The 15,646-nt window shown below is 47.1% G+C and overlaps 1 protein-coding gene across 1 annotated transcript; it reads left to right on the top strand.

Moving 5' to 3' along the window:
* Window positions 1-8,989: 8,989 nt before the first annotated feature.
* LOC136619694 (ankyrin repeat domain-containing protein 9-like) lies at window positions 8,990-12,004 on the top strand. The gene has a single exon (XM_066594462.1). It carries the CDS (start codon window positions 9,167-9,169, stop codon window positions 10,118-10,120), a length of 954 nt encoding a protein of 317 aa, XP_066450559.1. The 5' UTR covers window positions 8,990-9,166; the 3' UTR covers window positions 10,121-12,004.
* Window positions 12,005-15,646: the final 3,642 nt, after the last annotated feature.

The raw sequence follows: 15,646 nt of genomic DNA, 5'->3' as shown, positions 1-15,646 counted from the left end.
CAGAAGTAATAGTGACCCCCATAGCGGCCCAGTAGTAATAGTGACCCCCATAGTGGCCCCAGTAGTAATAGGGATCACCATAAAGGCCCCAGTAGTGATAGTCACCCCCATAGTGGCCCCAGTAGTAATAATGTCCCCCATAGCAGCCCCAGTAGTAGTAGTGACCCCCATGATGGCCTGAGTAGTAATAGTGACCCCCATAGTGGCCCAAGTAGAAATAATGTCCCCCATAGCAGCCCCAGTAGTAGTAGTGACCCCCATAATGGCCTCTGTAGTAATAGTGACCCCCATAGTGGCCGCAGTAGTCATAGAATCATAGAATGGTAGAGTTGGAAGGGACCTTCAGGGTCATTGGGTCCAACCCCCTATTCAGTGCAGGATTCACCAAATCATCCTAGACAGATATTTGTCCAGCCTTTATTTGAACACTTCCACTGAAGGAGAACTCACCACCTCCTGTGGTAACCTGTTCCACTCATTGATCACCCTCACTGTCTAATATCTAATGTGTGTCTCCTCACTTTCAGTTTCATCCTATTGCTTTTAGTCTTTCCTTGTGCAGATGAGAATAGGGCTGATCTCTCTGCTCTGTGACAGCCCTTCAGATATTTATAGACCGCTATTAAGTCTCCTCTCAGCTTTCTCTTCTGCAAGCTAAACATTTCCAGATCCTTTAACCGTTCCTCATAGGACATGATTTGCAGACCGCTCACCATCTTGGTAACTCTTCTCTGAACTTGCTCCAGTTTGTCGATGTCTTTTTTTAAAGTGGGGTGCCCAGAACTGGACCCAGTATTCCAGATGAGGTCTGACTATGGAAGAGTAGAGGGGATAATTACCTTAATACATCCAATAATTGTGTTTGCCCTTTTGGCTGCTGCATCACATTGTTGACTCATGTTCAGTCTATGATCTATAAGTATACCCAAGTCTTTTTCACATGTGCTGCTGCTTAGCTCAATTCCTCCCATTCTGTATGTGCTTTCTTCATTTTTCTAGCGCAAATGTAGGACTTTGCATTTCTCCTTGTTAAATACCATTCTGTTAGTTGCCGCCCACTGTTCAAGCTTTTCTAGATCTTTTTGAATACTCTCTCTCTCTTCCCTAGTGTTAGCTATCCCTCTTAGCTTTGTGTCGTCGGCAAATTTGATCAGTTTCCCCTCAATTCCCTCCTCCAGATCATTTATAAAAATGTTGAACAACACTGGGCCCAGGACAGAGCCTTGTGGTACCCCACTTGATACATTCTTTTACTTGGATGTGCAGCCATGTATGACCACTCTTTGAGTACGATCACTCAGCCAGTTGTGAATCCACCTAACAGTTGCCTTGTCAATTCCATATTTAGTCATTTTTTCAATAAGTATGGTATGAGATACTTTGTCAAATGCTTTACTAAAGTCAAGATATACTATATACACCACATTTCCCTGATCAACCCCGTCGGTGGAAATTAGATTTGTCTGACATGACTTGTTTGTTACAAACCCATGCTGGCTCTGGTTAATTACTCCATTCTCATCCAAGTACTTGCATACATGCTGTTTAATAATGTGTTCAAAGATCTTTCCTGTTATAGAAGTCAGGCTCACAGGCCTGTAGTTTCCTGGATCCACCTCCTTCCCTTTTTTGATGATAGGGACAACATTTGCCCTTTTCCAATCTTATGGGACTTCTCCTGTTCTCCAGGAATTTTCAAAGATTATGGCTAGTGGTTCAGCAATTACCTCTGCTGCTTCCTTTAATAGTAATAGTGACCCCTGTAGTGGACCTTCAGTCGGGTAGCAACCTGACAAGCATTTAATTTACTCAGTCTGTAGCTCCAGTCCAGCTGCTGCTGTAGTATGTCTGTGACCTCTGACCTCTGGTATCTGTGATGCCTACAGGCCAGCTTCTACATGTAGGAACACAAATACCAGGAGGAGAGGTCAGGGGATACAGACTGATGACAGTAGCGATGGACGCTTGGTGGATCTGAGCTACAGACTTAGTTAAATTCTTGTGGGGTTGCTGCCCGGCCATCTCGAAGCCATTAATTTGCTCGGTAAAAAATAATTGCCAGCTAACTGGCAACCCGCCGCCCCTATGAGCTCCTGCAGGCTACTGCCTAACGGGCACGGGTAGTGAACATTAGTTTAGTATTTGTTAGACTGAGATAAGGCATGAAAGTTTATTAATGTGGAGAACTCATTTTGGGGTGAAACAGCTATAAAAACATAAAAAGAGCTAAATATCAGGAATCTCTGGCCGGTTCTTCCGATCTGGAGAATTTGAATGATGCAAGAAGCCTCTTCAGTCCCTCCGGACTCGGCTACCAGCAAATTGCCCCATTAATAATTCAGTCATTATTGGGAATGTTTGTAGCGAGCTCCGCTGCACGTGTACCGACTGCTGTGCCAGCGCTCCGAGTCATTACTGCAGCCAGACAGGACGGGATAATAACAGGGTGTGAGAGCAGCATCACAGCGCAGCATGGCGGACAACATATAATAAAGACTCAAGTGGTAACATTGTGTCATCTATCAGTGAGGGGTTATTATTGTAACCGCTGCATCTTATTACTGATGGAATGAAACACAACAAACATGCTTCTCGTATTCCTCAAATCCAGCGTCAGCCACCCCTTCAATGGGGGCTTCAGCTGACTCCCCACTCCCAGAATTAGGGTCTGACCCAGATTTACATGGGCCCTTGAGTAACAGAGTCATAGTGGGCCCGCTTACTAGTTTATGGGCCCCACTGTGCCCCCTCAGGCATTTACAGGCCCCACTGTATCCCCTTGAGTCATTTATATGCCCCACTGTGCCCCTTGAGTTATTTTAAGGCATCACCAAGCTCCCTGAGTGACTTATTGGCTCCACTGTGGCCCCTGAATGCACTTTTAGGCCCCATAGTGCCCCCTGAGTAATTAATAATGACCCCACTGTGTCCCCTGAGGCATTTATAGGCCCCACTGCACCCCTGAGTCATTTATAGGCCCCACTGCACCCCTGAGTCATTTATAGGCCCCAACTGTACCCCATGAGTTATCTATAGGTGGCAAGGGGCTGATATTAAGCCAGCGGATGTGCTAGTGATGCAGCAATTAACAGGCTGAGGTTAAGCCAGCAGTCAACTAATAATGCGGCATACTACTACCGCCTGGAGGAGACCATGCCAAATGATGGCGAGTCTTAGCAGGGCTGTAGTTAAACTAGTGAACAAGCTGGTGATGTGGGTTGCATATGGCTGTGCGCACAGAGCTCCATCGGTAGGCATGGCTTGGCTGACCTTACAGCCAGGCTGAGGCCCAGGTCATTCCATAGGGACCAGGGGCCACAAGTGATGTTCCCCCCCCCCCCCCACTACCCCGCCGATGCATCGCCTGTAAATAAAATGTGGCATTTGCCACAAATTGTTTGTTTCCAGAGAATCCTTTTGTGTGCAGTAAAGGGGTAATGTTCATAGCCAGCCCCCCTCCGCATACATGTGTGTAGTCTCTAAGTCGGAGGTCACTGATAAGGAGGCAGAACATTCCCAAATATTTGATGACATCGCTGGGATTGTTTACGGCCTTCACAGAATAATGTCCGTCCGCGCCAATCATGTGTGTCCTCCGTGATAAGGAGGCACAACAATTCCCCAAGTGTTTGAGGACACCACAAGGTCCAACTTTATGGTTTGCTTTCCTCTAGTTGTAAGGAACTCTGCACACCTTGCCTCTTTTATAGCTAAACTTTAACCCTTTAAGGACAGAAACTTTTTTTCCCCATTTTTTCCCTCTCCCCCTTCAAAAAATCATAAGTCTTTTATATTTCTGTTGGTTGCCGTTTTTTGTGGAGCGCGTTGTTTTTTCAGCAGTAACTACGGTATGTAATGTATCATATAAGGCACTGAAACATTTGTTACAATTTGTAAGGGGAGTGAAATGGAAAAAAACAATTGCGCCGCCTTTGGGAAGCGCTTGCTTCTACGGTGTAAACACTGCGGCTAAAATCACCCGATCACTTTATTCTTCGGGTCGGATGACTACTGCGATACCAAACTTATATAGGTTTTTTTGCTGTACTACTTTCACCGCTTAGACCATGTACTGCAATACTTCAGTCAATCTATTAAGAAGCGATGCAGGAAAATCTTAACTCCTCAAGGACCAAGCTCTGTAAATATACAGCGCTTGGTCCTGGGCTTTAGGCCTCATGTCCACTAGAAAATAGAAATAGCAAATCTGCGCATTTTTCCGAGAGTTAGGCTGCCTACACGCGGCCGGGTCGGATCCCCTACAAGACATCTCGCAGCGGGACCCAATCCGAGCCCCTGCAGGGACCAGTGCGGGTCTCACCTTCTCCCGCGGCTCCGGCTCTGTGATGTGCTGGCTGTCGGCCAGCCGGCGCATGTGCAGAGCAGAGCCAGGGCGCCGGGAGTGACATTACTGTGCAGGCGTCTGTGAGACCCGCACAGAAATAGAGCATGCCGCGATTTGTCTTCCGCGCGTCTGCATTGGATTGTGTTTTGTAATGTAATCCTACGAAGGCGGGCAGGGGCGGAAATTCTGCGGGAAATCCCGCCGCCGAATTCCTGCCTGTGTGCAGGGGGCCTTAGATCAACAGTCAAATTTGCCCATAGGAAATCATTCGCCATCTGCGGAAATCCGCGCGGATCGTATTTTTCTAGCGGACCTGAGGCCTTAATCCCGGCCAATAGCAAAATATGGCACAGGATTAAAGCCTCTGCTCCGGCAATCAAGCAGGAGCAGGTCGGGTCCTCCGCCGTTAGTCACAGCTGAGAAGGGAGAAGTGGTTTTTAGCCGCTTTTGCCTTCTCCTTTCCCGGGTACACAGTATTCAATGAGTGCTATGTACTAAAAAGTGAAAGTGGAAGTGTTTCTTCCACTACGCGAGCCGACAGTCACGTGACCGCCAGGATCCCCCGGCGCAGCACAGCTACAGGGTCTTACAGACCCTGATCAGCTCTGCCAGTGACTAATGTCACTACAGGGGGGATATTTCCCTCTGTATCTGCGGCTCCTATGGATGCCCCAGCTACAGTGGAAAAGTGTGAAATACAAAAATAAACCATGTGAATGTCCCCCAGAGGTCTTATATGACGTCCTGGGGGTCACAGATGGTAAAAAAAAATAATTACAGGAATAAGTAGAGAGAAAATTACAGAATAAGGACTTATTCACACGGGCGTATAGTGGCCGGGTTTTCACGCCCCGGCCAATATACGCTGCCCCTCTGATGCATTGGTTTACAATGCATCAGTGCAAAGGGCGTATCTCCACAGCATAAAAGCCAGCTGGGCGCTTCTTCGTCAGTGGTGGCAGCTGCATTGACTCCCATGGGAGTCAATAACAGCTGCAGGAGAAGGGAGGTGGGAGGGAGTTTAGCAGCGTGACTGTTAAACTCCGTCCTCCTTCTCTTCTCCTCTCCGCCCCTTACCGCTGTTTGCAATGGGATGGGGGTGGAGCTAAGCTCCTCCCCCCTGCTCTTCCCTGCTTCCTCTCAGGCTGGCTGCTCTGACTGCCGAGTGATTTGTACTTGCGGCAGACAGAGCGGTTAACCGTTAATGCACTGAAAGTGCATACATGGATGGCGGAGGGCGGTCTCGGGGCCCCCTCACGCTATGCCTATGCATCTGATGATATTAGCAGGCTGTTTGTGACAGGGAAGGTGACAAGTGGGAGGAGCAGAGTCCCCAGTGGCACAGAGTATTACAGGAGAGGAGTGCGATCCAGTGACCCATCACTCCTATGATGATGATAGTGAGGACAGGATTATATGTGATGGGACAGAGTCCTGATATGAGGGAGGTCACAGCCTGAAAGTTAGGGCGCACTCACACGGGTGTATGTTGTCTGTGTATTAGGTGTAGTGTCTTGTGAGAGATGCCAAAAATTGTAACGTTCAGGTATGTATACATATATATATACTGTGAGTGACTGACAAACAATTGCACACGGGGCCGGGGGATAAACTATATACAATATTCTTGTTGCATGAAATGGCAGGCAATGGGGGGGGGGGGGGGGGGAGGGGGGGGGTTAGTAGTAGTACCTCGGGTCCTCCAGAACGGGGGAGGCCCGGTAAAAACTTTACTAGTGACTTTTTTCGCACAATACAGCAGACTTCAGTATGCAGAGTTTACAGTGCAGGAAGACATAGTACATATTCAGCAATTACTTGACATGAAAGTCAATGGCCACAGAATGGCAGTAATGATTACCCCGCTCTCATAGACTTCAGCACGCGTAGGTGTCAGTTAAAGGTGTACCTCTATACGGTGATCCAGACTTCAGACGGCCGCATGGAAATAATAAACAGACTTAATATTATCTTCAGAGGTTTGGTAGACTTCTGCACTCGTATTAGCTGTATAACCTATAGTCACTTGAAGCGAGCGGGAGTTACTCACTATGGCTCTCTCTTGTGGTGGAACTTTTGGGGGAAAAACATTTAGGCCTCATGTCCACTGGGAAATTTGGGCCCGCGCAGATTCTCCATGCAGAATCCCGCAGAGGGTCCCTCCTTTCCCGCAGGCATGAGGCCTGAAAATAAGATTTCTTACCCGTCCGGACGCTGCGGATCTGCCCTCTGTCGCGGCTGGATCTTCTTTCTTCCACGCGCATGTGCCGTGCGCTTTTTAAAAAAAAATCCTGCACTCCCGCGCTCTCGCGGCAGAGCAGAAATTCAGTTGCAGGTGTGCCGCGGATACGGACGGCTTCCATAGGCTTCAATGCGGGAAGCCGTCCGTGTGGGAAACCCGCAGAAAATGGAGCATGCTGTGGGTGATTTCCCGCATGTGCGTTTCGTGCGGCAGGGAAAAATGACATCCACAGGTATTAACTTACCTGCGGGTGTCCAATGCATCCCTATGGGCGCGGGTCACGCGTGCGGGTCACCCGCGCGGATTTACTAAATATAATTACCCAGTGGACATGAGGCCTTAGACTCACCCATTCCCATGCGCTTCACATACGGTCCGGCGGTCTCTCCTTTTCCTCCATCTTCAGCGACACAAGGGCTGATAGTGCCCTCATGTGCCTCTGTGGTAGCAAACCCTCAGGTGGTAGGTGGGTGCTCCTCAGCCAGGAAGATGGACCCCACTCTTCTCCCATCCACACCTCAGGCGCTACGGGATGCCGTTCCTCTTCTTCCATCTTCACCAACACGGAAGCTGATGGTGCTCCCATGCGGCTCTATGTTAGCTATGAGCAGCAGGTAAGATGGAACCCTGCTCCAACACAGATAGAAGAAAACCCCTTCCAGCTCTCAGACACTCATTCTCACTGAGAAATAGATACAATCAACATGCAGCCAAGCTCACAGGCAGTGATTTTAGCAAGGTTAACCCTTCAGACACTGCAGCTGTGCAACATACATACAGAAAATAGACATGACGGTTCTGCACAGTGCATCCACATAAGACATACATGTATGACAATAATGGAGGGGACCAGGATGATGGACACTACATAGGTACATATTTTCATGCACATGATACAAGGTGCTAAAAGCCCATTGATTTCTATTGGGCCGCTCAAACCGACGCGGCAGGGTATATTTTGATGCGTATTATGTGTTTAATATGCACCAATGCAGTCTTTGGGAACTTAACATACCCAGCAAGTACACGTGTACATGTATGTTTGTTGTGTACTGCGTATTCAAGGTGTATGAGGGCAGTTTCAGACCAACGTATGCGCATATACATTCGCCGGTTTGGAATGTATTTGCCCCTATACAAAGTTGGGAGATGGCAGGAAGCGGGCTGATACGTCCGTGCCAGCAGATAGACCCGTTTCTTTCCATCAAAATGCCCGTTGACACACTCGCGTGTTACACCCTTCTTGTCGATTAGATTGTCAATTAAATGCCAAATTAGGGCGTTCCGTCTTCTTTTCCCTCCATTGTGCGCAGGGTAACTCCCCCCTCCCTTTTTTAAGCCGCCATAGAAGTCTTGCTGCGTAACACGGACAAAGATAGAGCAAAAAAACCCCGTTTGCCTGAACGAATCAATTGGAATTAAAGGCTTCGCTTCGTCACGTTATACGGGTGAGATTTTCAGATGGGGATATGCCTCCGCAAATACGTTAGTTTGAAACCGCCCAAATACACGGGACACATACGCCTGTGTGAGTGAGCAGGATCCCCCGCAGCACAGAGGATTTCAGGAGACCCGCATGTTCATCTTCTGGGAGGCAATGACCTGGAGACTGAACTGATGTTAATGAAGACAGGAATGGCGGTAGGAGGTCACAGACTGAGAATTGCGCAGATCCCCGCAGCACAGAGGATTTCACAAGAGGAGTTTGTTGAACTGTTGGAACTATTTTCATGCCTCACCGAACCTAGAATGTAACTCTCTTAAAATGTTATACAAACAAACATAAAATGTAATTCTTTTGACGCAAGAACAGAAGCGTAGAGGATAACGACCTCCTCCATCATCCCGTTAGTCCCCGCTCTCTTGGCGGCACAACCCTTGACGTTCTTCTACAGTCACAGGATCTGCAGTCGTATTTTTAAACATCGCTGCGTCACCTGCAGAAGCGCTTCATCCGCCTCTCTACCGACGTTACTATAATCAACAGTCCTATAAATACCAACCCGCAAATTATAAACTCTGCTGTCAACCGCCATCCGCTCCGAATTTCTGCAGATCTCGAATGACTTTGACCCAAATTCGTTGAATCAAAGCAAACAATTGGCTCACTTGGTTATCAGTCCAATATATCAGCTTCTATAGACATGCTATAATATATAATACCAGCCCTTTCATAGGACTGCATGCTATACCCAACCCCCATCCTCCAGACATTGCAAGCAGAGCAGTCAAGACCGGCTGCTACCACTGCAGTAAGCACTGCGAGCGAGCGGGGCGGCGGTGAGAACAGATTGACACAATGTGCATGTAGCATGGAGCTGCAAGGGGCTGGGGGAGGAGGAAGGAGGGGTTTCCTACCATCAGGGGTTACAGGGATGTACAAGCCCACTACTGCTGCTGCTGCTGCTGATCAAGCCTTTTTGCAGGGGTCCCATGTCATTGCATGACACGAGAAGAAAGGAACAGCGGCGGAGAGAAGCAAAAAAAAAAGCCTGGGTTGCTAAGGGTTAAATCATCCGAAGGCTCCTGCTACACGATGAACCTGCAGCCGCAATGGTGGCTTGAGACTATGCTTCTCTATGCAAGGACTGTATGACGGTGGTCGATCACCTCTTCCCTACCAGCAGCCTTTAAGGAGGTCAGGGAGTCTTCCCCTTTTGTTCCAGCCTTTACCGCTGTTGGAAGGAGACATGTGTAGCAACCAAGTCAGCCTGCAAGACGAGCAATGCAAATTCTATTCGTATATGTTCTACCAGGCTGTCCGGGACCAGGAGCCCGTCTGGAAACTGGAGGAGATAAGGACGATGGAATATTTCCAATGGGATGAGGATACGGGCATGAGATGTTATTCTCCATCCGATGCCTTGATGTATGCCGTGGTGCATAATCACCTGCGATATGCTCAATATTTGCTGTCTCACTTCCCGGAGGAAGCTCTGAAGGTACCAGGAATCAAGTTCTGCTGCTGTCCTCCTTCGGCTCCCCATTTAGCTTTGGCGGTCACTTACGACAGACGAGATATCTTAATCATGATCATTAAGATGTCCCACAAGCTGCCGAGTCTGAACTCCTACATCAACAGGGCCAGCTGCTTCCATCTATCAGACGGGAAGACCCCTCTCCACCTGGCTTGCGAGCTCTTGAGCGCGGAAACTGTTTTGATCCTCCTAGGCAATGGAGCATCCCCAAAAATCATGGACCGCAAAGGGGAGACCCCGTTGGATGTCATTTTGGAGCAGTTATGGAGCTCCAAAGTCAATGTGGACTCCAAAAAACTCTGCTTGTATTATCTGCTACTTTTTTCCCCCTCCTTGAACTTCAAGATGAGGAAGATCCTTCGAGATAATCCGGACTTTTGGAATCCTTTACTAGGAGAGGACAAATTCAACTACTTGGTGGGGAATACACCCGCCACCTTGTATCTTATAGCTATGCAGAAAGTCTTGCAGTGTCTGCCTCCTTCGCTTTTCCCTCAGAGCATCCAGGCTCTACCGATACCTCACGCATTAAAGCCATTACCCGGGTCGGGTTAATAGGTCCCAAAGAACCTAACCATTCCACTCTATCGTTCGCTCAGCATGGTTCCCGATACATGGTAACAATGGGTGGGTGGTCCAATAATAGATTGCAACACCACATTGACCATAAAGACAAAGATCTTCCAGTCCTAGGAAGGTTTTAGTACTCTACCAGGTCAGAAAATCGGGGCATGGGTACAATTTTTGCATTGCCCCACATGGGGCATTCAACTTGGCTGACTGTAGGCTTTCCTTCACTTAAGGCCAAAATTCAGTTTGATGTCCTAGACATGTATCTACACCATGATCATTGCAGATTTCCACCCCTGGCACATGCCTCTCCAGCCCCTCTTAGCTATGCCCCTATTGTTAGTATGACTAGTTGTGTATCTAAATGCCCCGGTTAAGACAGAGTGTGACCAATGGCCCCCAACACTTGAGATAAATGCACTCCCTTTAAGCTATGGCTCTATTGTTAGTATGACTAACCATGTATCTAAATACCTTGGTTAAGGCAGAGTGCCACCACTAGCACCCAACACTTGGAACAAATGCCCCGCTGTCACTTCTAAGCTATGCCCCTATTATTCGTATTACTAGCCATGTAGCTAAATACCCTGGTCAAGGCAAAGTGTTACCCATGACACCCAACACTTGGGGCATCTTAGTTAGACCCTATCATTAGTATGCATAGCCATGTATCTAAATAACCTTGGTCAAGGAATAGTGAAACCCCTGGCATCCAACACTTGAGGAAAATGCCCCCACAGCACCCCCATGCTATGCTTCTATTGTTAGTATGACTAGCCCTGTATCTAAATAACTCTGGTCAAGAAAGATTGCTACCCCTGGCATCCAACACTTGGGACAAATGCCCCTCAGGTCCCTATAACTATGCCACTATCATTAGTCATGTATCTAAATACTCTGGTTAAGGCAGAGTGTCATCCCTGGCACTCAACACTTGGGGCAAATGCCCCTCCGACTTTTCTAAGATATGCCTTATCAATCCTTATCATGTATCTAAATACCTTGGTCAAGACAAAGTGCCACCCCTGGCATCCAACACTTTGGGGAAAATGCCTCTCCAGTCCCCTACGCTTCTAAACTATAACTCTATTGTTAGTATGGCTAGCCATGTATCTGGATACCATGATAAAGGCCGAACGCCAACCCTGGCCCCAAACACATTCGGGGTAAATGCCCCTCTGGCCCTTCTCAGCTCTGCCCCATATCATTATGGCTAGAACAACATTTTAGGACATTTGATGCCTTTCATTAATCCAAATAAAACTAATTTCCATTGGTCAGAAGTGGCAGATTTTCACCATGGGTGCGCCAAATGTTGCTCCACCCACTTATGATTTACCAGATCAGCCAGTTCTTTTGGGTCTGTGGTCATCTTAAAAGAGTTTCAGCTCCTTGGAAGAACATTACGAGTGTTTCTATATTATTGGCGTTTAGTCTCGACGTCGGATTCACGTTTTGGCGCTTTTTTTAATTATCATTATATTAAGATGGGGGAAAACTGATAAAACCTGACACAGTGGGCCGGCCTTAATGATTCCGACGCATAGGGCTGTCTCACATGCTCATTACTGCCCAATCTGCTGTACTCTGTGAATTCCCGTGTTTAAGGGGTTGGCTATTTAACCCTTCTGCTTCCTGGCCAGCAGTGCTGCAGCGTTATGTATTGCGAGGCAGCATGAGGTCTAGTTTGCCCGTAAATCTGCATAAAATCTGCGCATTATTATGTGTGAACAGCTGATATCTACTGGAATTGGGATCGGATGAGAATCGTATTTTAGCGCTAATGTCAACAAAGACTATTTTTGTATTGGAGAAGCGATTATTAGCATGTGTACGTCGTGTCCTCATTACCGGATATACAGCTCTATATAAAGGGATTTATCTCCTCTGCAAGGCTGGGGGTCATTTCTTTCAACAGGAGTATGAAATGCTGTGAACTGCTGTATCTAATCCTATCAGGTGTGATACTGTCTGCTGAGTAGTGCATCTATTCCTATAGTGTGTGATACTATCTGCTGAGCCGCTGTATCTAATCTGTTCATGTGTGATACAGTCTGCTGACCCACTCTATCTAACCATTTTATGTGTGATACTGTCTGCTAAATTGCGGTATCTAATCCTATCATGTGTGACTCTTTACAAAGGCACTGTATCTAAGCCTATTAAGTGTGAAACTGTCTGCTGTAGCTATGCCTATCATGTGTGATACTGTCAGATCTATCTAAGCCCCCTGGAAGCCAAACATCCTCACCCGGCCCTCTACCTGCGCTCCCCCTCACTCCTGACAACAATACAAGGGGGGGAGTCCTGGCACCAGTCAGTGCCAGGTCATTATCTGTGATGGCACCCATTTGTTTTATATGCTGTATCTAAGCCTAGCATGTGTGATACACCCTTAGAGAATTGCACAGAACTACATTCTGCATCATTATGAGAATAATTAATAATAATAATAATTAATATAAAGTGGAAGGTGTGGGGAGCCATAGGGAGGTGCAGGGGGCATGTTGCAGGGGTGGAGGATTAGGTCAGGACATTTGGTATGGCTCCCTGAAGAAGTGCGTTTTTAAGGTGCGTCTGAGGTTCCGCACATTGTGGATTGTCCGGATGTTTTGGGGTAGAGCATTCCAGAGTACTGGTGCTGCTCTAGAGAAGTCCTGACGGCGAGTATGTGAGGATCGAATTAGAGGGGCGTTTAATCTCAATGTGTGGGCTGGGAGGTGCACGGACAGAAGAGAGGTGATGTACAGTGACGCTGCACCATGGGTACTATGACTACTGGGACCACTATGGGGGTTACTGTTACAGTTGGGGCCATTAAGGGGGTCACTATTACTATTGAAACCACTATGGTAGTTAACACTGGAGACACTAATGGGAACGCTAATAATATTGGTCCCAATAATGAGGGGCACTATTACTATTGCACCCACTACTGGGAGTCACTATTACTAACGAGGTCACTATAACTGCTGGGGCCATTTAGGGAGTCACTATGGGAGTCACTGTTACTACTGAGGGCACTAACTGGGTCACTATAACTACTGGTACGACTAACAGGGTCAATATTGCTATTGCGGACACAAACGGGGTCACTAATACTACTGGAACTACAAACAGGGTCACTAATACTATTGGCGCTATTAAGGGGATCACTATTACTATTAAGACCATGAAGGGGGTCACTGAGTCTACTGGGGGCACTAACGAGGTCACTAATACTACTGGCACCATTAGGGGATCACTATTACTATTAAGACCATGAAGGGGGTCACTGAGTCTACTGGGGGCACTAACGAGGTCACTAATACTACTGGCGCCATTAGGGGATCACTATTACTATTAAGACCATGAAGGGGTCACTGAGAGTCACTGTTACTACTGGTGGCACTAACGAGGTCACTATAACTATTGGGACTACTAACGGGGTCAGTATTACTGCTGAAGCCACTATTACTATGGAGACCATAAAGGGGAACACTACTGGGGGGACTATTACTTCAAATAAGTCTCAATAGTTTACATTTGTGTTGGGTGTATTAGTGCTTGTAAAATAACTGGTGTTTTTGTGCGGGTGGCAGGGTGGTGGGGGGGGGGGGGCGCCATTTCACACTTTGCCTCAGGCAGTATAAAGGCTTGGGACACTGCAGGCAACACCCTATTACTTTGCTGATAGTCTGATGCTCCACATGCACAACTCTATTTATCCATGCTGCGTACATGGATTTATGTATATTTATGGCGCTAGTAGTAGTTTGTATCCGTGTCTGATCATTTTCATAGACTTCGCCTATTATACAACTGTGGTCCCATTTTTTAATTTGTAACATTTCCACCCCACAGACTGCTGGCTACTAACACATGTGGGTATATACAGTATACACACACACAACAGTGATATAAGACATGAGGACTGAACTGCCAATCAAACTGCTTTCCGCCAACATCCACCTGTAAACTCTGGGCACAACACCTGAAGCCAGGACAGAGGAATGAATAGAGCATCGAAGCCAATGGCCCAAAATCAATTCAGAAGAAAAATCCTATCACAAGATCATAAGGAGAGACCAATCTGGCCTATTTAAAATGGCTAAACTCTGCTTGCTGTTGGTGAATGGAAACATGACTGCTTAAATTCATTGGCCGAAAACCCCTCCTAGTCATTCTCATACAGCTGCAGGTTGTTACAATGTATCAATGTAAATGAGAGCTGGCAGTTACAATGTATCAAGGTAGGTGAGAGCCGGCAGTTACAATGTATCAAGGTAGGTGAGAGACGGCAGTTACAATGTATCAATGTAAATGAGAGCCGGCAGTTACGATGTATCAACTTAACGGAGAGTCGGCAGTTACAATGTATCAACGGAAGTGAGAGACGGCAGTTACAATGCATCAACGGAAGTGGGAGACGGCAGTTACAATGTATCAATGTAGGTAAGTGCTGGCAGTTATGTATCAAGGTAGGTGAAAGCCAGCAGTTACAATGTATCAATTTAGGTGAGAGCCAGCAGTTACAATGTATCAATGTAGGTGAGAGGGGTCAGTTACAATGTATCAACAGAAGTGAGAGACGGCAGTTACAATGTATCAACGGAAGTGAGAGACGGCAGTTACAATGTATCAATGTAGGTAAGTGCTGGCAGTTATGTATCAAGGTAGGTGAAAGCCAGCAGTTACAATGTATCAATTTAGGAGAGAGACGGCAGTTACAATGTATCAACGGAAGTGAGAGACGGCAGTTACAATGTATCAATGTAGGTAAGTGCTGGCAGTTATGTATCAATTTAGGTGAGAGCCAGCAGTTACAATGTATCAATGTAGGTGAGAGGGGTCAGTTACAATGTATCAACGGAAGTGAGAGTCGGCAGTTACAATGTATAGATGTAGGTGAGAACCAGCAGTTACACTGTATCAAGGTCGGTGAGAGCTAGCAGTTACACTGTATCAACTTAACTGAGAGCCAGCAATTACAATGTATCGGTGTAGGTGAGAGCTGGCAGTTACAATGTATCAATGTAGGTGGGAGCCGGCAGTTACAATGTATCAACGGAAGTGAGAGACGGCAGTTACAATGTATTGATGTAGGTGAGAACCGGCAGTTACACTGTATAAAGGTCGGTGAGAGCTGGCAGTTACAATGTATCAATGTAGGTGAGAGCCGGCAGTTACAATGTATCAACAGAAGTGAGAGATGGCAGTTACAATGTATCGATGTAGGTGAGAAACGGCAGTTACACTGTATCAACAGAGATGAGAGTTGGCGGTTACAATGTATGAAGGGAGGTGAGATCCAGCAGTTGTACTGTATCAACAGAGGTGAGAGCTGGCAGTCACAATGTATCAACGAAGGTGAGAGACGGCAGATACGCTGTGTCAACGGAGGTGAGAGACGGCAGATACGCTGTGTCAACGGAGGTGAGAGACGGCAGATACGCTGTGCCAACAGAGATGAGAGCTGGCAGGTACACTGTCAACGGAGGTGAGAGCCGGCAGGTACTGGACACTGTGTTA

This window comes from Eleutherodactylus coqui, chromosome 3, assembly GCF_035609145.1.
Source record: "Eleutherodactylus coqui strain aEleCoq1 chromosome 3, aEleCoq1.hap1, whole genome shotgun sequence".
NCBI lineage: Eukaryota > Metazoa > Chordata > Amphibia > Anura > Eleutherodactylidae > Eleutherodactylus > Eleutherodactylus coqui.
The sequence above is the reverse complement of the archived record's forward strand: the minus strand, read 5'-3'. Positions and strand labels throughout refer to the sequence as shown.